A 22,962-nucleotide genomic window follows, 5' to 3' on the forward strand; every position below is an offset into this window, starting at 1 on the left:
CTGGCCTCCGGCCTCCACCCTCTCAGGTGTCACTGGGCAGGGCTCTTGGCCAGCTCTACATCACCCTCGCCTGAAGCTCAAGAAAAAACATGGAAGTCCAAATCCTACACCCAGACACAGAATCCGTGCGGGGTATGGCCTGGGTATCCAGGCTTTAATTAATAGACTTTATTTGGGGGGACAGTTTCAGGTTTACAGAAAAACTAAGCAAAGGACACAAAAAATTAGTCATCAGGATGTGAAAAGCTCCCAGGAGACTCCAATACACCCCAGGTGGGAACCCTGAGTAGCTCCACCCGGCATCCAGAGAACTAGAGACCTACCCTCCCCCCTACTCCATCACCCACTTGAGTTACAGCCAAGGGCCCGAAGAACACAGATTAATTCTCGGGGTCAACAAACCTCAGCTCTCAGTCTGAGCCTGGCTCCACCACTTGTTTTGCTGCAGCCCACAAGCTAGGAGTGGTGTTTACATTTTTTAATAGCTGGAAAAAATATCAGAAGAGTTGATGATGTGAAAATATTTACCATCCAGCTCATCAGAGAAAAGTCTGCTGACCCTGAACAAGGAGACTGCACCGTGGAGGGAGGCATGCCCCTTCAGGAGGGAGGCCCCTCTCGCACAGGCCAACCCGATTCCCCTCGTGTCTTCGGAGTCTAAGGAGAATGCAGGTGTGCTGCAGGCCGTCAGAGGCAAGCCTGCAGTGAGAAGGTTACGGACTTTTGAGCCCAACCTCCAGCTGGGTCTCTTCTCCTGGCTTGGTAACGTGTGTTTTCCCAAGGCGAGAGGAGAAGGACAGGCCGGCTGACCCTGCGCTCTTCCCAGCACATCCTGGGCTGTTCTGTCCACACAAGGCTGACTCAGACCCTCCTCCCTGACCTCAATGGTTTTCATTGATTCCTGTCCTGAAAATTTCCCCAAGTTTCACCACCTTTCTCTGCTACAAATCAAAACACAGTCTGTGTGGGAGTTGGTGCCGGCTGCTCTGGGCCCCCATATTCCTGGCCCACTGGAGCCCACACCCACCTATGACAGAAGTGGGCAGAGTCCACCTGGAGAGATTTAAGAGGCTCTGCAAAGGCTTTCAGAGTAAAACCACCAACACCCACCACGGTCTGACGGATTTCCACCCAACAGGCAGACTCACAGTGCAAACCATTCCCTGTTTCTCTGAATTAATCAGACCACTCTTCAGTTCACACCCAGTAGAGGCAGCAGCCCCAGAGGAGGGAGCTGGGGACAGAGGGCTGGCGTGTGAAGGGTGAAAGGAGGCTCCGGCACTCTGCCCTGGGCACAGGGAGGCCAGGAGGGGTGCAAAGGGGAGGGGCCTTGAACAACAAGAACCACAGCTAGAGCTTTCCGGAAGGGGCGCAGATGACAGCTCAAGCTGGAGACACTGATGCCAGGGTGGGGACCTCAGCTCTGGGACCAAGACCAGAGTCTTCTGGGGGCACCCTCTCCCCCAGCCCAGATCAGAGCCACCCCCGGCCCCTCCCGCAGCTCTAGAGCCCAGCGGAGGAGCCCAGGCACCGGGAAGGCAGGGAGGAACCCGAACTATTTTTTCCAGAGCAAGGGCCTGCCCTAGTCCGGCCGGGGGTGGGGACGGGAAGGGGAAGAGTGAGGGGGGCCGAGCCCAGGGCACAACGACGTTAGTTCTGCTCCAGAGGCTCCAGATTAAACAGCTCCAGGCAGGAAGCCCGCCTTCTCCCAGATTGGTCAGGAAGTCGTGATGCAAGTTTGCGCTTTTTTTTTTTTTTTTAACACGAAAGAGAAAAAGAGATTCGTGCCCCACTCACCGACACCCCAGCCCCTCCCATGAGGGCCCACATTCCTCCCCCTGTCCCCGTGTCCCTATCCCCAGCGCCGCGGGCCGAGGCACCCGCCGCCCTCTCCGGGGGGCGCTCGCCGCCGGCCTTCGTGGGCGCCAGAGTGCCATCTGCCCGCCACCCCGCCGCCGCCGCCCTCCCAGCCTGGCGCTCGGACGGGGCCCCGGCCTTCCCGGCGGGCCCGGCGCTCTCATGCTTCTGGAATGCGGGCGCCCAGGGCCGTGCGTCCCGGGGAATCTCCGCGCCCGCCCGCGCACCATCCTTGGCCCGACCATTCTCGCCGGGTGGCCCGGCCGGAATGCCGGGAGCGGGGACGCAGACCCTGTCCCAGTCCAGAGCCCTCCACGCACGCCCCCACTCACCGGCCAGAAGCGCGAAGGGCAGCAGCAGCCAGTACAGGACGGCGCCGAGCACGTGCGGCTCCATGCCCGAGGGGCCCGGGGGCCGGCCAGGGTCTCTCGGCCGGCGCGGCGCTAAGGGGCGGTGCCGGGGAGCCCCGGCCGGCGCATGGCGCACAGGGCGGGTGGCCGCACGTGCCGCGCGCCGCGGCCAGGACCCCGGCTGGTCAGCAGGGACCTGAGCGCCTCCGCTTCCTCCTGCTCCTTCTCCCAGGGCCGGGGTCCGCAGCGCCCCGCCGGTGCCGACGGCCGGGGTCCGCGCTCGCTCCGGTGTCAGCCCTGCCCCGTGGCGAAGCGCCGCGCGCGGCTCGCGACTCTCTCGGCGGCTCGCGACTCTCTCGGCGGCTCGCGACTCTCTCGGCGGCTCGCGGAGGCCGAGCAGGGCGGGACGCGGCTCGGCGGCTCCCTCCTCCCTCGGCCAGCCCGTGGGCCTTTATAAGCTCGGCCTCCGCCCTCCCGGCGTGCCCGCCCCCGCGCCTCCCCGACTGCCCGGCGCGCCCCGGCACCCACTCTGCGGCTCCACGCGGCCCGCGCCCGGTACTGGCCCTCACGGTACGGGGTGGCCAGTAGGGGCCGGAGACCCCCGCTCGGCGCACTTCCCTAGAAGATCCCCCACCCTCAGTAGCCTTGGCGGGGCCTTTCGGAGTCGCGTGGGTGCGGGCGGGGACAGCTTCCTCCCCGGCCGTCGCAGCCAGGAGCGCTCGGTACAGGTGCCCCAACCCCGGGCTTCTCGGACAGCACCCCACTCACAAGTGCGCCCCGCGTGGCAGGAGCAGCCGAAACCTTGCTCCCCCGGCCCGCAGCGCCCCCTGGGACCGTGGAGTGGCTCGGAGGCTTCCACCGGCGCCCCCGCCTGCCACCAGCACCAGCACGGGCCCTGCCGTAGGAAGGAAACGAGAACTTCCCTTGGGTCAACAGGCCAGGGTCTGAATCCAGGCTGCACTGGGCACTTCACTTGGCCACCCCAGTTTGGCCTTCTCCACCTTGAGTTGGGCTGGGAAAGGAGAAAACAAGAGCCGCCCAGTGTGCAAGGCAGAGCGCACGGAGGTGGCAGGACTCAGGGCCCAAGGACACCTGAGGAAGCCGGCGCTGCCTGACCAGCTCCAACACAGGCCCAGACCCTCCCACTCTTCAAGTCAGAAACTTTCAGTGGACTTTCACGAAAGCTAGGATTTCAGTGCTGATCGTGTTTCTCCTTGCCTCTCTGCTTGCTCGTTCCTGGAGTCATGTCTGACCCCGGACTTTTTCTGGACCCCTTGAGACTTTAGCTTCAGGGTTCCTCCCCAGGTCAGAACCCAAAGGAGTCTGGGGACATGGGGTTGAGCTCACTGAGAGGCCCAGGACTGCCTGTAAATGCTACCTATTCCCAGCCTCTAGAGATGGCTGGAACCTGGCCACCGGAGCCATCCCTTCGCAAGGACGTGGCCAGAGTCTCTGAGCAGCACCAGCATCAACAGAGAAAACTGCAGGACAGCTCACAGCGGCTCCCCTGGGTGCCGGCCTTCTGCCCAGGAGGCCACCTGCCTCTCCAAGCCTCAGGGGACATCTGTGAGATGGGGTGGGGGCTCAGCTGCAAAACTGTGAAGACTTCAGACAAAGCCATGTAAAAGTGATGTGAAGTGACACACCCCCCTGAGGGGTCACCATCAGTCCCCTAGGTGACCTTCCATCATCCTTCTTTCCTGGGGTATGGGCTGGAGAGAAGGGGGCAGAGGGAGCGGGGCTTACCCAGAGAAATGGGCAGAACAGACTCAGCATCAGGGTCAGGGCTCCCTGAGCCCTGTCCTCTGCCTGGCCTGCCCTTGGCATGACTGGGGCAGCCGAGGGCCCCTCTCAGGACATGGGACACAGGGCCTTGTCTGCATAAACAGTTTAAATGCAAAAACAACAAAAAGCTTAAAAATCACTTCTTAAGCTGAGTCCATCTAAGGCCTGGGGTACAAGGTTCTAGACCCTGTCCCAAGAGCAAAGCCTGAGAGAGAAGCAGGAGGACTCAGAAAATGAAGAGGAGGGGAGGAGAGCCCCGGGCGAGCAAGCCCCCAGACCCACCATGGCTTCAGGGACCTGGCTCACAGCGCTTCCCACCTTCCAGTCCGGCTCCAGAACAGAGCGAGAACTCTCCCTGCAAAGGAGCACAAGGTATGCTTCCAAGAATTGTGAGCAGCATGATTGGAAAAAAACTAACTGTTCTGGCCAAGTTAGGAGCCCTTAAAGAAATCACAGTGTATCCTGCAGTGGAGGCTTCAAAGCAGTTAGAGACCCAAGCAACTCTCTGTGTATCAATATGGAACAATTCCTAAGATACAGTGTTACAACTGGGGAAAGCAACCCCCTTGGATCCAGCCTGCCGCAGATATTCCACTCTCTGGGAGGCACACAAGCCTTAACCAAGCTTTGGGGGATATTATCAGATAGGAGGAACAGCGGAGAAGGCAATGGCACCCCACTCCAATACTCTTGCCTGGAAAAATCCCATGGACGGAGGAGCCTGGTAGGCTGCAGTCCATGGGGACACTAAGAGTCGGACACGACTGAGCGACTTCCCTTTCACTTTTCACTTTCATGCGTTGGAGGAGGAAACGGCAGCCCACTCCAGTGTTCTTGCCTGGAGAATCCCAGGGACAGGGGAGCCTGGTGGGCTGCCGCCTATGGGGTCGCACAGAGTCGGACATGACTGAAGCAACTTAGCAGCAGCAGCAGGAACAAAGGTCGCTGAAATGCCCTTTTATGTTTTGGGTTTTTTTTTTTTTGGCTGCACACATGTATCATCTATTCACATAATAAATTCTATATGAGCACAGTGGGGACAGATCCTCAGCAGAAGAACTTCCCCACCTGCCAACTTGCCAAGTATCAGGTGGGGGGAATCCTGGCTGTTCAGTAACACAGATTCTAATCCTTTGCAGAGGAGGACACAGGGGCCTGACAGGGGGACGTCTGCTGCCAAAGGCCAGGCCAGGCCTTGAGGGTTCCTGATTCCAAGTCCAAAGCCATTTCTGCCCCACCACCCCATGGCTTGGCGTCCTACCACATTTGTTAATTAAAACAGAAATTTAACCACTATGGAGAACAGTATTAAGGTTCCTTAAAATCTAAAAATAGAGCTACCATATGATCTAGCAATCTCACTCTCGGGCGTATGTCCAGAGAAAACCACAATTCAAAAAGACACAGGCACCCCAGTGTTCACTGCAGCACTATTCACAACAGCCAAGACATGGAAGCAACCTAAGTGTCCATCAACAGAGAAATGGATAAAGAAGATGTGGTCCATATATACAGTGGAATACTACTCAGCCATAAAAAGAGTGAAATAATGCCATTTGCAGCAACATGAATGGACCTAGAGATGATCATACTAAGACAGAAAAAGATAAATATCATATGCTGCTAAGCTGCTAAGTCGATTCAGTCATGTCCGACTCTGTGCGACCTCAGAGACGGCAGCCCACCAGGCTCCCCTGTCCCTGGGATTCTCCAGGCAAGAACACTGGAGTGGGTTGCCATTTCCTTCTCCAATGTATGAAAGTGAAAAGTGAAAGTCAAGTCACTCAGTCGTGTCCGACTCTTATCAACCCCATGGACTGCAGCCTACCAGGCTCCTCGGTCCATGGGATTTTCCAGGCAAGAGTACTGGAGTGGGGTGCCATTGCCTTCTCCGAAATATCATATGGTATCACTTAAAAAATACAAGTGAACTTATTTAAATAAGTTACAACTTATTTACTTATTTAAAAAGACTATTTGAAGAAACAGACTCACAGACTTTGAAAACAAACTCACGGTTACCAAAGGGGAAACAAGAGTAGGGGGGATAAATTTGAGGAGTTTGGGATTAATGTATACACACTGCTGTATGTAAAACAGATAAACAACAGGGACCAACTGTACAGGAGAGGGAACTCCACTCAAAATTCTGTAATAACCTATATGGGAAAAGAACATGGAAAAGAATGGGTATATGTATGTACAACTGGCAACTGTACACCTGAAACTAACACAACATTGTAAATCAACTACACTTCAACATAAAATAAAAATTAAATTACAAAAATAGTACTTTAGTCGTGGAAGAGCAGGAACTGTCAGGTCCCCCACGGAGAGAGGAAGGGCCAGGGCAAGAGCGTCATCAGAGGGGATTTCATCATTCAGGCCTAACTTTTCCCCAAGGAGATCACAGTTATCCTTACCTGTCTCTATACTTACAAATTATTTCTGAATGAACCCAGATACTCATGAACAGATGAATGAGTAAAGCAAATGTGATCCCTCCACACAATGAAACATTATTTGGCCATAAAAAGGAAAGTCCTATTGCTACTACAACCTGGATAAACTCTGGGAACATTCTGCTCAGTGAAAGAAGTCAGATACAAACGGACAAGTATTACACAGTCCCACTTAGATCTAAAATAGACAAATTCATAAAAGCAGAAGCTAGATTAAGGGTTCCTGGGGCTGAGAGGAGGAGGGAGTGGGGAGTTATTACTTAACAGGTATGGGTCTTCCTTTTGGGATGATGAGGAAGTTCAGGAAATAGTGGTGGTAATTACACAACAACGTGAACGTGAACGTACTTAATGCCACTCAATTGCATGCTTAAAAATGGTTAAAATAATTCATCTTGTATTATGGATTTTTCCCACTTTAAAAAATTAATGTGGGGGATTTGCATGTAGCTAAGGTTTCCCTGTAGCCTACACCAGGAGCCTCCCTGCTGCTGCTGTTGCTAAGTCACTTCAGTCGTGTCCGACTCTGTGTGACCCCATAGACGTGACCCCATAGGCGGCAGCCCACCAGGCTCCCCCGTCCCTGGGATTCTCCAGGCAAGAACACTGGAGTGGGTTGCCACTTCCTTCTCCAATGCATGAAAGTGAAAAGTGAAAGTGAAGTTGCTCAGTCATGTTCGATTCTTAGTGACCCCATGGACTGCAGCCTACCAGGCTCCTCTGCCTCCCCAGGCAAGAGTGCTGGAGTAGGGTGCCATTGCCTTCTCCAAGGAGCTTCCCTAGAGGCTACCAAGTTGTCTGTTTCTTCCAGATGCTGTCTTCCTGATTCCTGCCCAGAGACTTGATGAAATTGGGGATTATTTTTTAATTTCCCCGAGTACATTCCCACTGAGTCTCCCCAGACCCCCTTTCCTGGAAACAAGACCAGGAATCAATCCAGCAGAGAATAAGCCCAAGTCGTGCTCCTGTCAGTGGATCCCAGGCCAGGCTCCTTCTACAGGACACGTCCCCCCAAGAGCCCCCTCCCATCCAGCTGCCCATGAAGGCCTAGCCCTTGGCCCTGTCCCTGCTCAGGACGTGACTGGACCAGAGTCAACACTGGTGCTTGGTTCTGCACTCAATGCTCCCAGCTGGTCTGGAATCTGCCCGCTGACCGCACGGGCCAGCTGAATCCAGAGGCTGGAAATCGGCGCCTACAACACAGAAACATGCCTATGGGGCCTGTGGCCGCAAGCTCTTCACGAGCCATCACCAGGAATGGCGTGGGCACTAAACCCACACTGTGGGAAAGGTGGCCTGCTGAGTAACTGAGTTTTCCATGTGAAGCCAACGTTCAGAAGTTGGTCAGTGGTTTCCCTACCCCCATCTCAGCAGCCAAACAGGACTCCAGCTGGACAGGATGACAGAGGGACCGGGCCAGAATGGCCTTGTGGTGCTGATGGCCCGGTCCCAGGCGGCAGATACTTCCCAGCTGCAGCAACAAAGCGGGCCAGCGCCCAGCATCCTGTGGCTGACAGGCCAACAGGGACAGTAGGCTGAGGGGCCTCACAGAGGTGACGGGCACGGCTGAGACTCATGGCTCTGCCCAGCCCCCCGCTCTGCCTGGGAGGGCGGTGGAGGGAGACTATGCCCACAGCAGGGGGCACTGGCAAAGGAGAGGGGGTGGCCAGGGGCGGAGACAAGGCTGAAGCACAGCCCTCCACGTGAACTGGGGTCATTTCCACCATCCCTGTGAACTGGGGTCGTTTCCGCCATCAGATATTTCTTGGGATTATGAGGGTAGGGATGCTGTGAAAAACGTCCAGCACTAAACTTGCACAAAGCAGGTGAATGAGGGAACAGAGGAGGCAGGTGACTCTGGGCAAGAGTGAGATGGCCTGTCACCCCTTCATCGATTAGCGCCTGGGGGCCTGGAGTCAACATTTCACCCGTGGTTCTAAAGAAAACTGGGGACTCCCTGGTGGTCCAATGGCTAAGAGTCCATGCTCCCAATGCAGGGGGCCCGTGTTCAATTCTGGTCTGGGAACTAGATCCCACATGTCCCAACTAAAGATTCCACAGGTCACAACTAAGACCTGGCACAGCTGAATAAATAAATAAATCTTAAAAAAGAGAGTAACACATGTGTTTGTTTCTAACACCTGAAGAAACTGAGCTCAGAGAAGGTGTTGCCAGGCCCAAGGACAGTCCAAACTGACCTGCCCCTCTGCCGGGTCCCAGATGTAGCAGAGGCTCGGGCTGGCTTTGAGGACTCCAGGGCCTCTCTGAGCAGAGGACCCCTGCCCCCTCAGATCCCACTCAGGCTACACCGAGTAAGGCGTGACAGGCAGACAGCAGTGTCTTTCATCACTTCTGCATCTTCTTCACCTTGGTTTTTGGGGAGATGGTGGTGTTCTGAGCTCCCATTGCCCCAGCAATATGCTGAAGGAACCCAGGGCAGACCACCAGGGTGTCCCAGGGCAGCTCCCCCCACCCCTGGGCAGAGCAGCAGGCAGATGCTACCCAGGATGCAGCAGCCTCAGCGACCAGGCACTCCAACCCAAGCCTGGCAGGACGAGGTGGGCATCACCAGGTGAGCAGGTCAGCTCGTGGTCCTGCTGGGTCACACTCACCCCTCCTCCCTTCCAACACTGTCCGATCTCAGTAGCCAGCCTGCCGCAGCCTCCTCCAGGCCTCTCACCCCACAACATCCTCTGCACAGCAGTGGACTGGTCTATTGTTAACACGGATTTGCCTGCCGCTTTCCTCCCCACCAGCCTTGGAGAAAGTTCAAGCTTGATCACAGTATTCTTCGTCCTCTGTGGGCTGGTGGTCACACCTGCCCTGGCCACACTGTCCGTCCTGCCTTCAACTCCCGAAGTCGTGGGCTGGGCCCTCCTTATCCAGTCCTTGGATGTGCCAGCTTTGCCCCGTGCTGGTGACCAATCAGTTCTCGCACCCAAGCACTGCCCTAGAGGCAGCAACCTGTATGCTGGCCCTGCGGACACAGAGGATGCCCTCCTGGGCGGTGCACTCACCCGCACGAGGGCACACAGCATCGTGTGGGAGAGTCGGCCTGTGGCCTGATCTTGGGCCTGCCCACTCCTCTCATCCAAAGCCAGGGGCTTGTGCCCAGGTGCCTGCAGCAACCCCTGCCTTCCTGCCCAGGCTTCCTGCCCAGCCAGGACAGTGTCTGAAAATCCTGCCAGCATGCGGCTTCCACTGCCCTCAGGAGAGACCAGATGCCCTCTGAGGCCAAGCCCGCCCCCTCCCACCAGCAGATCGCCCTCACTGCCTGGGCTCCGGGGGCCCCTAGCCCAGTCAGAGCCCACGGCGGCGCCCCCCCGGGTGTCACTGCACCCAGTCCACCTCGGCTGGGTCCTGCTCCCCTTTATACACTTGTTCAAGGTATGTTTCTGCCCTGGCGGCTCCCCGAGGTCCCCTGCTCGGAGCACAGTCGGCGCTCCGCGAATGCTGGACGAACGGCGGCCTCACTCCAGCCCCAGTTCTCAGCACCAGCTCACCTTCCACTCGGCCGGTCTTGAGCCCTCAGAGGCCGGACACCCCCCTGCTCACAGGCGGCAGGCCGTCAGGGCGTCAGAGGGACGTTTACAGAGCCTCGGGGGTAGTCCACGGGCCGCGGCTACCTTAGGAGGGGTGCCCACCGCCACCCTCCGGGGGAGGGAAGGAACCCCGCTGGGCAGACGCTGGTGTCATCTGGCTTCCGGAGACAAGCCCCTCGGTCTCAGGAACGTCTCTGTTGTCTCAGGTTGTTCACGCAGGTTTAGGACGTCTCGCCACGTGGGGCCACCCTGTGGGCAAACGGTGCGCCGGGAGGGCAGCAGGTGACAGGACTCGGGGTGGTCAGGGCAGGCAAGCCGGAGCGTGACAGGACCCTGGGACTGTGGTGACCAGGTAGCCCGGCGCCCCCTGGCGGCAGATGCCGTGACTGAGGTACCCTGTCCGGCGGCAACTCCTGGAACTCTCCCGCTTTGGCGCGCGGCCCCGCCCCTGGAGGCAGCCACGCCCCTGAGGGCTCGCCCCGCCCATCACGTGGTTCCCCACCCCCTGGGTGGGCAACGCCACGTGACGGACAACCAGGCCCCTAGCCTAGCCCCCACTAGTCCCGGGCCTGCGAGATTGGCAGCTCCAGGGTGCGTCGCTCTCATGCCCCGGGTGGTGCGCGTCCACTCGAGGGCTGCACCCAGGATTGGCCCTCACCTCCGGCCGCCTCTTCTTGCGTCGCAGGGCCCTCGCACCGTCTCTTCTTTGTGTCAGGTCCCTGGTCGTCCACACCGCTTCTGCCTGCTCCTGGCTCCACAGGCCGGTGCGCAGTGGGGGGCCTCTGGCCTGCTCTTGCATTTGCCTTTAGCTAATTTTAACACTTTTTGCCCTTATTGGAAAAATTTAAGTCTACTTAGAATAACTTGGGCACGTGATTCCACTCTTCCAATTTCATGATTTCAAAATAAAGATCGAGTATTTCCATGACAGTTTAGCACGCTCCAAATTGAGATGTGCTGTCAGTGTAAAATCTGAGAAGGCCATGGCACCCCACTCCAGTACTCTTGCCTGGAAAATCCCATGGATAGAGGAGCCTGGTGGGCTGTAGTCCATGGGGTCGCTAAGAGTCGGAAACGACTGAGCGACTTCACTTTCAATTTTCACTTTCCTGCATTGGAGAAGGAAATGGCAACCCACTCCAGTGTTCTTGCCTGGAGAATCCCAGGGGCGGGGGAGCCTGGTGGGCTGCCGTCTATGGGGTCGCACAGAGTCAGACATGACTGAAGTGACTTAGCAGTAGCAGCAGCAGTCAGTGTAAAATACAGGCTTCACTTCATATGATTGGTACTAGTGATTAGTACTTCGTGATGATGATGGTAATAGTAAATTTTATATTGACTTGTTGAAATAACATTTTGGAAATACGGGTAATTTATCTCACAACTGTCACCTTATCCTTTATACCTTTTTAATGCAGCTACTAAAAAATTTAAACTACACTTGTGGCTCCAGCTACATTTCTTTTGGACAGCACTGTGGTAGACACTGACATTGGAGCAAGACAGTCCCCCACCCCCACCCCAACCTGCTCTGAAACTAAGAGGGCTGGTGACAGTATCTGTCATCATCACGTAAGAGTCTCAGGCTCAGTTCCCTTTTCCATGATTCTCACAGTAGCCTGCTGACACCAGGTTCCCTTTAGGTCCCCCTGGTATGGACGAGGAGACTCAGGCCTGGGGAGGGGGGAAGGGGAGACTTCTTGGGTCACTCACACTGGAGCCAGTGGCTTCCACTTTGTCCCATCCTGTTATGGAGCCCAAGGTTGCCTGGTGGACAGTGAGCGAAGTGCAGATGGATCCTGGCTGAGATCCAAATGTCTTCACTGAAGGTGAAAAACCACCTCCATACTTGGCCACGGACCTCGTGTGACAAGCCAAGACCACTAAATGCACCCTGGTGGCTGCCAGTGGGGGCTTTTGGTCAGGTCCATGGGAGTCCCCAGAAGCCTGAATTCCACCACAAGTCTCTGACTGCAGAATAAAGAGCAGCAGACTGAGAGGCAGAGGTAGGGATACAGACACAGCTTCCCAGTGCACCTGCTCTGTGTGCCGGGAGAGTCGGTTTCTTCACCCACAATGGGAGACCGCTTATAGGGTGAGACAGATAAGGCATTCCACTCACAGGGGCCAGGGCCTGCACACAGCACACCCCAGCAGAGGCCAGCTAGTTTTGTTTTCTGAAACTGTGTAAAATCTGTAAGTGGCTACACACCCTGGGTAGTTGCTGTGACGTGTAAATGGTGCCAAGGTACAGAACTGGGGATCAGAGACACAGGTACTAAGGTGGCAAGACTGGCAGGAGCAGCAGTGGGGCTGGGTGGACCCTAGGGAGGTCAGACATGGCTGTGGTCCAAACTCGGAACCTACTGCAACTCTTCGTATTTTGCAGTGTGGCTAAAGTGATGGTGGTGATGGTGATGATGGCAAGCCCCATCTGCTTGGAGTGGCTGTGGTCCGAGCACTGTGCTGGGCACTTCACCCACACTAATCCTCATGGGCCAAGTAGTATTACCATCCCTTGTTACAGATGAGAAGACTGTGGCTAGGGTGATGCAGCCACCTGTGTGGAGTCACATAGCCAGATTCCACTTGGGCTGTTTGACTGAAGATCCTTCACCCATTCAGACCCCAGCTGTACACCCCTAAAAATTACTGAGGACCCCCTAGGGGCTTTTGTTGATGTGGGTTATAGCTATCAATATTTGCCATATTAAAAGAGGCTTTAAAAGCCTACGTATTAAATCATTAAAAATAACAGTGATGGACCCACACTTTAAAAAAATGAAAATGAGTTGTACTTCCCAAGACAAAAAATGTTAGTGGAAGAGTGGCATTCTTTTGCTTTTTGTCAGTCACTTTAAAGTCTGGTTGAATAGGAGGTGGCTGGATTCTTACAGCTGCTCCACGTCCAATTTGCTGTGATGAGCTGTTTTGGTCAAAGCATATGAAGAACATCCAGCCTCACATTGGGGATGCTGTCTGGGACCAGGGCACAGTGATGGAGGGAGTGAAGCACCAGATTGCCGGAGTCTGTAAACTTCAGCTTGTGGCCTGATGAGACCAAACCCTGGGCTGAGGAATTCTGCAGGAAAAGCAAACTGGAGACCACAGCAGTCCCCTTGGCCAACCTCCAGGTTGAAAGTTTAGGTCAGCCCACAACCAGTGATGTTCCTGTATGTAGATCCAGAACAGGCCTGGCTGACAGAGATTAAGCCCACAGGCCTCTCAAGGAGCTGGTGGAGGGACCAAACTAAGTCATTCCAGTCAGGGATGGGGATCACCTGGGTGGGCACAGGCTCTGGCTCACCTCAGATGGGTGGGCTGGCCAGCAGTGGGGGCATGGGTTTGAATTTCAGTTCGGTCTCTTGCAGGGTCTGTGACCTGAAACAAGTGGCTCAGCCTCTCTGATCTCAGTCTTCATATCCATGAAATGGGCATATCTGTAGAATCTATGTCCTAGGTAGCTGTGTGCGTCAGATGTAGCAGTATATATAAAGCTCTCAGGACTAGACCCGGCACGTGGTAATCACACACACTTTGGTCATTAATATTCAATGCCTGAGTCCCTTCTCCTTGTGGTCCTTCGTCACTCAATAAACACTGGTTGACCAAATGACTGAAGGCACAGTCCCAGATCTCCAAGTTTCTGCAGGGTAAACATCCACAGACAAGGACCCTGGCCCCTCTGCCATTTGGTCTCTCTTGCCCAAGCATTTCAGCCAGACTGTCCTCTCTGAGCATTCCACACCTACAAACTAACCTGACATGTCAGAGGAACCTTGTCACAGAAGGGGATCTTCCCAACCCAGGGACTGAATCCGCATCTCCTGCATTGGCAGGTGGATTCTTTACCACTGCGCCACCTGGGAAGCCCCAAGACTCCTTGGGTTGGGAGAAATAGAAATCCACCTGGCACTTTAAGCTAAAGAGGCGGGTGTGTGGGACGGAATCGAGGCTACCTCAGAAAACGTGGGCCTCACAAGAGATCAAAATGAAAAGAATAACAATCTGAGTTAGTTCTTCTCTGGGGCCACAAGGCCCTTACTCTGTCTCTACGCACATGGTGAAGGTGGCGGTCCTCCTCCATCTCACTTTTTGCCACCAGAGAAGACAGAGGGGATTCCAACTCCAGAGTCCTGGGTCCCAGAAGAGGTTCTGATTGGCTCAGCTGCCCCTCAGACCAGAGGGCCATGTAGGGGAGGGCTGACACACTCCATCACTGCAGGTGGGTGGGCAGTTCTCTTGAGAAGTAACTGGCCCCAGGGTTAAAGTCACCCCCAAATGCCTACTCTCCAGGGTGTATATATATATGTGTGTGTGTGTGTGTGTGTAAAATATCACCGTGCTATACAGCAGACATTAACTCAACACTGTAAAGCAACTGTATTTCAATAAAGTAAATTAAAAAATTTTTATTGGGTGACACGAATACACACACCAAAACAAACGTGTAGCAAAATGTAGCCTTATAGCCTCGGCCCACGAATAGCTTGCTCCTGTCTGTTAACAAACTACGGATCTAGTTGCGGACACCCTTTATTACATACGGGAAACGATGCTTCTATATCCACCTGTCTCGGGGGCTCCCAACTTTATCAATCTCGTCATTTTGCAAACAGCAGCCCGACAGATGTTTCTGTTCCTTTAACTTTTCTAAAGGCACAATTCACACTCTTTACACAAAACTTGGCAAAGATGGCAAAGTAAAACGCCAGTCTAGTCTCAGTTTTCACCCCCTCCCAAAGACAACCCTTGTGATTTAGTTTCCTCCCAGACCTGCGGTCAGACTTCAGGACCGGGCTAACTGCATTCTTCTATGATGGGAATTCCACAGACACGGAACCTGCCAGATAGCCCGATAATCACGTTCACCCTTAAAGAAGTGTGCGATTCAGTGGTTTCGGTCAGAGAGGCGCACCCCCGCTGCCTCAGGGTCCGGGTCCACACACTGAGCCTCAGGCCTGGCCCAGGATGCGCCTCCCACATGCACAGCACCCTCCAGGTCCGAGCAGCCTGATGCCAGCTTTACTGCACCGTATTAGCTTAAATTTCCGCTGGAAGCAGCGTACCATTTCCCTCTTTGCCAGGACAGCACTAGCTTGGCGCCCACTCGCGCAGACCCGGCCACGGCCTGGAAGATAGCAGGGGGACAGCCAACGTCCCCAGGCCCTCCCAGTGGCGCATGCGCGGGAGGCGCAGCCCAAGCCAGAGCGGCGCGAGAGAACCACCGCGCATGCGCCCCGGAGCGTCTATTTCGCGCCAACTCCCCTGGCCGAGGTGCCGATGGTCCCGCCCATGGCGGGGGCGGAGCCAGGGCGCGGCGCGAAAATCCGCGGGAAGCGCAGCTCCACTTCCGTCCGCCGGCCCACCACGGTGCTCCTGCTGCTCCAGATCCCGCCGCTCCCGCCATGGCGCAGCGCCGCCTCACCGACTTCTTTGCGCGCCGCCGTCCCGGGGGCAGCGCCACGCTGCCGCGCGCCAAGCCGGCGTGGCGCACCCCGAGCCCCGCCAAGTCCGCGCCCTGCGCCGCGGCTCCGGGTCCCGGCAGCAGCCGCAAACGCACCCGCCCGCCTGCCGAGCCCACGCGCGACGAGCGTGTGCCGCCCGCGCGCAAGAGGCTGAAGCTGTCGGCTGACGCGGTAAGAGCGCGGGGCGCGGAGGGGAGGGGGAAACTGAGGCCGGGGTGACGGACAGACGGGAGGGAACCCGTGGAGAGGGGATTGGTGCCGGGCGGGAAGGAGGCGGGGCTGCTGGAGAGAGCAGCCCCGGAGGAGGGCACCGACAGGTGGCCTGGAAGCCCGGGGTGAACCTAGATCCACCCCCAGTGGGAGGAGGGGCTGGGCCAGGTCACGTGCACCTGGCAGGCGGGGTCCTCCCTTCCAGAGGACGTCCGAGATGCGGGGATGCCGGCCGGGTCTGACCGATGTTGGAAGAGGGCCAGCGGGCTGGTTAACACCAGGCTCGTCTGCAAGACTGGCCAGGGGTCGGGCCTGGATGATTCGACCTGTCTGTGAGTGGGTGTTTACTGGTTAATTGAGGGGACTGGAGAGACGCTTTCTGGGAGACGGTGCACCCCAGGGTCTTGTGGTTTCATCACCTTTGGGGTCCTTCCCATCAGGTCTCTGGCCCCAGTTCCCCGGCTGCCCGTGGCTCCCCAGAGCACCCTTCTCCCCAGAGCAAGGAGACAAAGAAGGCTGCCCGCTCAGCTGGTGGGCGACCCTGCTTGGCAGCCCAGGAAAACAAGGTGAGGAGGCTGGACCGAGGGGAGGGTAGGTGGACTAGAGTGGGCTGACAGGCGGGCTGAGGAACCCTGTGTCCACAGGTCCCTTCAAAGGTCACCTTATCTGAGCTCAAGTCGTGCCTGCAGCGGGCACAGGAGCTGGGGGCACGGTTCCAGGAGCTGAAAGCAAGTGCACAGAAGGATGCTGGGGAACCCAGCGCTCCAGAGGATGAGGGACGCCTGGAGGAGCCATGGTGAGTCCTGAGTGGCTAGGCACCCCAGGAAAGGGTAAGCTGATGGGAGGCCTGATGAAGCTGGGCTGAGCTGGGTGTAGGGGGACAGGATTGCTCCTTCCAAGGGGGTCAGCATAGTCCACAGGTCTCAGCTTCTGTCTGTCAGAGCCGGGCAAAAGTTACTGGGTACCTTTTGCCCGGCTGCATGCTATCTTCCACCCCCAGGTCATGTGGTTATCATATGCCTCTTAGAGGCAAGGAAGCCAGGGCTGGAGGTGGTCGCGGACCTCCCTGGGTGACAGCTGGGTTTGAAGCCATGCTTTTGTCTCTGTCCCTTCGTCGTGCCAGGGAGGCATGTTGGGGCTTTGTAAACTGGAGTATAGTGTATCCTGGGGCAGCTCTGGGTTCTCCCCCACCATTCTGCCCGCCGTTGAGCGCTGGAGGGGGTGGGTCTGGTGCTTCTCTCACAGCCCTGCTCCCTCCCTGGCAGTGGAGAGCAGATGCCAGCCTACCAGCGCTTCCATGCCCTGGCCCAGCCGGGGCTCCCGGGCCTTGTGCTGCCCTACAAGTACCAGGTGCTGGCCGAGATGTTCCGCAGCATGGACACCATCGTGGGCATGCTCTACAATCGCTCCGAGACCGTGACCTTCGCCAAAGTCAAGCAGGGCGTCCAGGACATGATGCGCAAGTGAGCGGGGTGGGCCAGGGCCTCGTCCTGCCCTTGAAGTCTGTGTGCCCTCTGGCCCCGGCTTTCTGACCCCTGCACCCTCATCCCACAGACGCTTTGAGGAGCGCAATGTGGGCCAGATCAAAACTGTGTACCCCGGCTCCTACCACTTCCGCCAGGAGCGCTTCGTCCCCACTTTCAAGGATGGCATCAAAAGGTCCGATTACCAGCTCACCATCGAGCCGCTGCTGGACCAGCGTGAGTGTACCAGGCCTCAGGTTCCTGACTGGGACACTGCCTGCTTTGAGCATGGGTGTGAGGTGGCAGGCACTGGGCCTCATCTGAGACCCACAGGTGTGGGCTGGGTGACTGGGTAGGCCTGGCCCCGGGGCTCAGGCCCTGACTCTTCCTGCAGAGGCTGGCAGTGCAGCCCCCCAGCTCACAGCGTCGCGCCTGCTGCAGCGGCGCCAGGTCTTCAGCCAGAACCTGGTGGCCCGAGTTCGGGAGCATCACAGGGTGAGCAGGTGCCCCAGCTTCAGTGCTCAGTTGTCCCTGCTATTGCAGTCGCATCAGATCCACAGGCAATGGGCTCCTCCCAAGGCTGAATCCTAGAGTTCTTCTAACTGTTCTCCCTGGCTGTCTTCTACACATGGGTGGCTGTAGGGCTGGGCAAACTGGGAACTCAGGGCTGCAGCCTCTGGCCCCCGGAGGCTTGGGAAGAGTCCCAGAGATGCTTCTGGGTGCTCTTTGCTTTGCCCCCAGCCTAGCTGAGCCCCTGCAGCTCAGAGGTGAAGTAACTTGCCCATTGCTTAGCTGGGACAGGAACTGGGCAGATGTGCCCAGGGTCACCAGCTGGCCCCTCTTCTCACATAGGCCTTCCTGGCCTCCCTGAACCCCCCCATGGAGGTGCCAGAGGACCAGCTGACACGCTGGCACCCCCGCTTCAATGTGGATGGGGTGCCTGACATCGAGCCAGCTGAGCTGCCCCAGCCGCCCGCTGTGGAGAAGCTGACCACCGCCCAGGAGGTCCTGGCCCGTGCCCGTAGCCTGATGTCACCCAGGGTAAGGCTGGGGTGGAACGGCCTGACCCCCATGTTGGTGTGTGACAGGCTCCACCTTTGGCCATAGGCCTCAGAGTGGGCGGACGTGCCCTTCCCACTGTGGAGCACCACCCACCAGCAGGCACTGCCCTGCGCAGGCGAGCATGGGCCCTGGATGTGCTGGAATGAACCTGGGCTGGATACAGGGCTCCTGCGGGCTCCCCTGCAGCTGGACGGGGGAGGCTTCTGACCTCTCCCTTCGTATTTGTCCCAGATGGAGAAGGCCCTGAGTGACCTGGCCCAGCGCACAGCTGAGCCTAGCAGCCCCAGGTCCCCCAGCCTGGCACAGCCAGCCACCCCGCCAGCCACTCCACCTGCTGCCCCGCCTTCTGCCCTGAAAGGGGTGTCCCAGGCCCTGCTGGAGCGAGTGAGTGTTCAGCGTTTCTATGGTGGATGGGTGTGGGGTGTGTGTGTAAGAGAGGAACAGGCCCCTGAACACCCATGCCCACCTCAGATCCGGGCCAAGGAGGCGCAGAAGCAGCTGGCACAGATGACACGGCGCCCAGAGCAGGAGCAGCGGCTGCAGCGGCTCGAGCGGCTGCCCGAGCTGGCTCGGGTGCTGCGCGGCGTGTTTGTGTCGGAGCGCAAGCCAGCGCTTACCATGGAGGTGGCCTGTGCCAGGATGGTGGGCAGCTACCGAGCAGCCATGAGCCCTGGTGAGTGTGGAGTGAGGGTGGGCACCGTACCCTTGGGGTTACCTCCTGAGGCCCCACGGGACTTGCCTGTTCTTTCAAGGCCTCTGGTCCCTCGAGGCAGGGCAGCCCATGGTGGGGTCTCTGTGGGAGCATGAGCTGCTGGGTGAGGCTGCGGGGTCACTGTGGCATCTTCTCCTGTCTTGTTATGGGAGGTTTGACAGGGTCCTGGCACCCAGCCTCATGCTCCCCTCTCTCTGCAGGGGAGATGGAGAAGCACCTGCAGCTCCTCTCTGAGCTGCTGCCTGACTGGCTCAGCCTCCACCGCATCCGCACGGACACTTACGTCAAACTGGACAAGGCCGCCGACCTGGCAGGTGTCATGGAGCAGCTGGCCCACCTGGCCCGTGCAGAGGAGACACTGTGAGCCCAGTGGACATGTGCCTGGCCTGTGTCTTACTCCCTTTTGGAAAATGATGCACTTTGCTGTCCCTGTCCTGAGTCTCATGAGGGCCAGGCTGGCCTGGGCTCAGGCTGCTGAGCTAGAGGGTCTCTGGTGGAGGCCCCTTGCCTTGTATACAGGATGCAGGGAAAAGGGGGGGTGGGGGAGGGTAGTGTGACAGCCAGAGTTACCCTCTTGGGGGCCCACAGGGGCTCCTGGAGGACCCAGTATCACACATGTTCCCACAGAGGGAGGCCTATGCAGAATCTGAGATTGAGTCTCCCTGCAGCCTCCAGGAGGAAGCAGCTGTGCCCTCCCATGCCCTGGATCTTGTATTTGGTCTCTAGACTGTCAGATAAAGTTGTTGGAAGTAAGCATGTTTGTGTGATGAGTTACAGCAACAGGGGAAGGCAAGTTGGGGTGCCCCTGTGCGTGCAGACAGCTCACAGGGCTTGAGAACCACCAAATGCTAACATCAGAAAGTGCCCAGCCTGCTTACTGGGCCGTTTCACCCCGTCGCTGGGAAGTAAACTCTGCTCTAGAAAGTTGTTTATTCTCATTCCATTATCAATCAGCAGGCAGCTCCTGGCCTCGGGGGTTCCAGAGCCTCAGCAGGGCCTCCGGGGCAGCCCCACCCTGAAGAAAGTCACTCAGCCACAGACCAGGTGAGAAGCCAGTGCCCCCTGGTGGCCAGTGGGGGTTGCTGCATCTGCCCATGCTGGTCCTCTCTTCTTTCAGGTGGCTTGGGGCTGGGGTCACTCGTACTGCAGGAGGGAGAAGAAGGGCACAGCCCCCAGCTTCTCCCTGCCCTTCAGTGAGGTCAGCTCCACCAGGCTTACACACTCCAGCACCTCAGCCCGCAGCTGGCCCAGCAGCTCACAGGCTGCACACATGGTTCCTGGTGGGGGAAGAAAGGGACCATGGAGACAGCCCCTAGGAGACTAGAGCTGAAGCCTGTTCCCACCCGGACACCAGGCCCACTGCTGGGAAAGACCCTCACCACCAGTGGCAAGCAGGTCGTCCACAACCACCACCTTCTGCCCTGGTTCCAGGGCATCTCTCTGGATCTCCAGTTCACCCTGCAAAGTAAAGTGGACATGTGACCTACAAGTGTCCCCAAAAAACGGCCTTGGTACACAGAGCTGGGGAACTAATAAGCGCCACCTCCTAGGCCCAGTTCTAACCCACCCTATCTCTTGGCTGTGTCAATCTGGCCCAGCTCCTCAGCCTCTCTGAGCTCCCATGTTCACTACAACCACAGTGGCTCCACTGGAGTCCATGGCTTTCCTTTTGGAAATGCACGGTCCACAGAGGCACCCCCCGGCCTTCTCACCTTCCCGTATTCCAACGCATATGAGGCGCACACGGTGGGGCCTGGCAGCTTCCCTCGCTTGCGGATGAGAATGCAGCCCAAACCCAGCTCCTGGGCCAGGGATGGACCAAACAGGAAACCGCGTGAGTCTAGGCCTGTTGGCGAGACCTGGGGTGTTGGGGAAAGCCGTGTACTACAGCAGCATTGCAGTCCCCGTAGTTAGGGCTGGACAGTGACACGTAACCATCGTGACACAGGACACATGGCCTCGTGGGCTCCAGGTGAAAGACCAACACCACCCATCCACTTCGGGGACGTTGACAGATTCCCCTATCACCCCAGGACTGCTGTGTGCTGGAGAGCAAGAGGTCAGGAGCTGGGCAGGGGCCACTCCATACAGCCATGTAAATAGCCCTGTGGCCTGGGGTAAGTCACCTGACCTCTCTCCAAAGTTCAGCTGCTCACCACTGGCTGGTGGTACCTGAAATGCCCTTTGCAGATGGCTCAGCATCTGCCCTAGGAACTTCAAGTCCAGGAGAGGCTGTGACTGCACGGGCCACCTCGGGGATGGACTGAGCCCTTCTGGGGGAGCTCAGGGTCTCCTCCCCACGTGGGAGTTTTGGCTAGGGAGGGAGGCTTCTGGAGGAAAGACCACCTCTGCTAGCCAGAGCCCCTCCCAGTTCCAGGGCCCAGCAGTTGGCCCCTCGGGGTATTCAGGAATCTAGTGATGGTTAGACATGGGGCTCTCAAGAAGACACATGACCTGACAGGGTCTTCTCGGATCTGCTGCTGCTGCTGCTGCTAAGTCACTTCAGTTGTGTCCGACTCTGCGACCCCATAGACGGCAGCCCACCAGGCTCCCCCATCCCTGGGATTCTCCAGGCAAGAACACTGGAGTGGGTTGCCATTTCCTTCTCCAATGAGTGAAAGTGAAAGTGAAGTTGCTCAATCGTATCCGACTCTTCCCAACCCCATGGACTGCAGCCTACCAGGCTCCTTCACCCATGGGTTGCCATTGCCTTCTCCCTCGGATCTTCTGGGTTTTCCTAAAACCCTCCACTTGGTACAAGGCCTGGCACAGGGCAGGCGCTCTATAGGCAGCAGTACAAGAACAAGCAAGCATGTTTGGCCCTGGGGAGTCAGCCTGGGAGCCCCATCTGTCCAGGGCTGGGGCAGGAAACTGGGGTGCAGTCCTCAGCCCGCCGCCGGCAGCCACCGAAGAAGCCGTTCCCAGGCTGAAGGGGCCTATTGCCCCACTTTGGATTGTTAAGTGGGCGTAGGGCAACGGGTCTGTTCTTACAACTTCATTGGGGGCGTCTGGTAGGTCCCCCTTCCCCCCTCATCAAAGCCCTCCCCTAAGCAGAATGCGGCCGCCCTCCCAAAGCCTGCCCTGCCCAGAGTAAAGGACCCTCGACACCGCGCCCTCGTGGCGGACACGCGCAGCCTCGGGGAGGGTCCGGGGACCCAGCGAACGCCCGCCGCTCCACTTGCCCGCGATGTAGTCGATCCTGCCGCCGTGGGCCTTTTTCAGGTGATTCGCCAGGAGGTTGATGGAGGCGCGGAAAGAGGTGGGGTCCTTCAGGACGGGCGAGATGTCCCTGGCACGCGAGGACAGGCTTGGTGACTGCCGGACCCACGCAGAGGCCACCGCGTCCCGACAGCCCTGGCCGCGCGGACCCGTCAGTCCCTCCCGCCGCCCGTTACCTGAACAGCACGCCCGGGATGGGGAAGTCGGGGAAACTGCGGATGCGCCGCGCCACCAGCTGCAGCTCAGGATCCGCCATCACCACTTCCGCGCGTGTCGCTGGCACGACGGGCCGGCTCGGCGGCTCCGCGCCTGCGCGGAGTGGCAGCGGAGTCCAGGGGGTGGGGCCGGACGCCAGGGGCAGGCTCAGCAGCTCCGCGCCGGCGCGGTGGGGGGGGGGGCGGGGCGGGACCCCAAGGAGCGGGGCCACTTCCTCCCGCAGGAGGTACCGTATTTCATCGAGTCTTAAGTACGGTCGGTTTTAAGACGCTCGCTTGTTTCTGGTGCCCAGAACACAAGCGTCCCCGCCTCGAGGACGTTCGCGCAGGGCCCAGATGTGAGTCTGGGTTGATGAAGTACAGCGTCTACGCAGGCCCAACCAGAGTTTCGGGGAAATACTCGCCCAGTTTCAGCCGAGCCGAGAGTGCCCGCAGGTCTTCGGCACAGCTGTGGCCGAGACCCCAGGCCTTGGGTGGCGCGCACCGACCGGCCTTGCCCACTCGCCTTCCCTCCCAGCGGGTCTCGGCTGAGCTCTGGCAGAACCATACGAGAGGGCCTTCCCCCCAGGACCCCCGCCTCCCCGCCAGTCCCCGGTGCCTGAGGACGGGAGCAAGAA

General features: G+C 58.0%; 3 protein-coding genes across 7 annotated transcripts in view; 1 reads left to right on the forward strand and 2 right to left on the reverse strand.

Annotated features, from left to right (window-relative positions):
- The window catches only part of PIEZO1 (piezo type mechanosensitive ion channel component 1 (Er blood group)), a 56,128-nt gene extending 53,491 nt beyond the window's left edge, over window positions 1-2,637 (reverse strand). For 2 of the 5 annotated variants that reach the window (XM_070770441.1, XM_019979014.2), the window contains exon 1: window positions 2,190-2,633. In XM_070770441.1, coding sequence (XP_070626542.1) covers window positions 2,190-2,253 — 64 coding nt within the window. In that variant the 5' untranslated portion in view covers window positions 2,254-2,633. Of the gene's footprint in view, window positions 1-2,189 lie in introns of all 5 variants that reach the window. The other 3 variants (XM_070770442.1, XM_070770440.1, XM_070770443.1) reach the window with 3 other exon arrangements.
- Window positions 2,638-15,313: 12,676 nt separating this feature from the next.
- Window positions 15,314-19,664, forward strand: CDT1 (chromatin licensing and DNA replication factor 1). Its single transcript, XM_019978169.2, has 10 exons — window positions 15,314-15,635; window positions 16,115-16,240; window positions 16,319-16,470; window positions 16,940-17,137; window positions 17,229-17,374; window positions 17,532-17,632; window positions 17,990-18,178; window positions 18,431-18,583; window positions 18,671-18,872; window positions 19,112-19,664. Exons 1-10 carry the CDS (start codon window positions 15,405-15,407, stop codon window positions 19,273-19,275), a joined length of 1,662 nt encoding a protein of 553 aa, XP_019833728.2. The 5' UTR covers window positions 15,314-15,404; the 3' UTR covers window positions 19,276-19,664.
- Window positions 19,665-19,827: 163 nt separating this feature from the next.
- APRT (adenine phosphoribosyltransferase) lies at window positions 19,828-22,511 on the reverse strand. The gene is made up of 5 exons (XM_019979783.2): window positions 22,307-22,511; window positions 22,094-22,200; window positions 20,624-20,757; window positions 20,291-20,369; window positions 19,828-20,188 (listed from the first exon to the last, which is right to left on the reverse strand). Exons 1-5 carry the CDS (start codon window positions 22,384-22,386, stop codon window positions 20,046-20,048), a joined length of 543 nt encoding a protein of 180 aa, XP_019835342.2. The 5' UTR covers window positions 22,387-22,511; the 3' UTR covers window positions 19,828-20,045.
- Between the last annotated feature and the right edge of the window lie 451 nt (window positions 22,512-22,962).

This window comes from Bos indicus, chromosome 18 (assembly GCF_029378745.1).
Source record: "Bos indicus isolate NIAB-ARS_2022 breed Sahiwal x Tharparkar chromosome 18, NIAB-ARS_B.indTharparkar_mat_pri_1.0, whole genome shotgun sequence".
NCBI lineage: Eukaryota > Metazoa > Chordata > Mammalia > Artiodactyla > Bovidae > Bos > Bos indicus.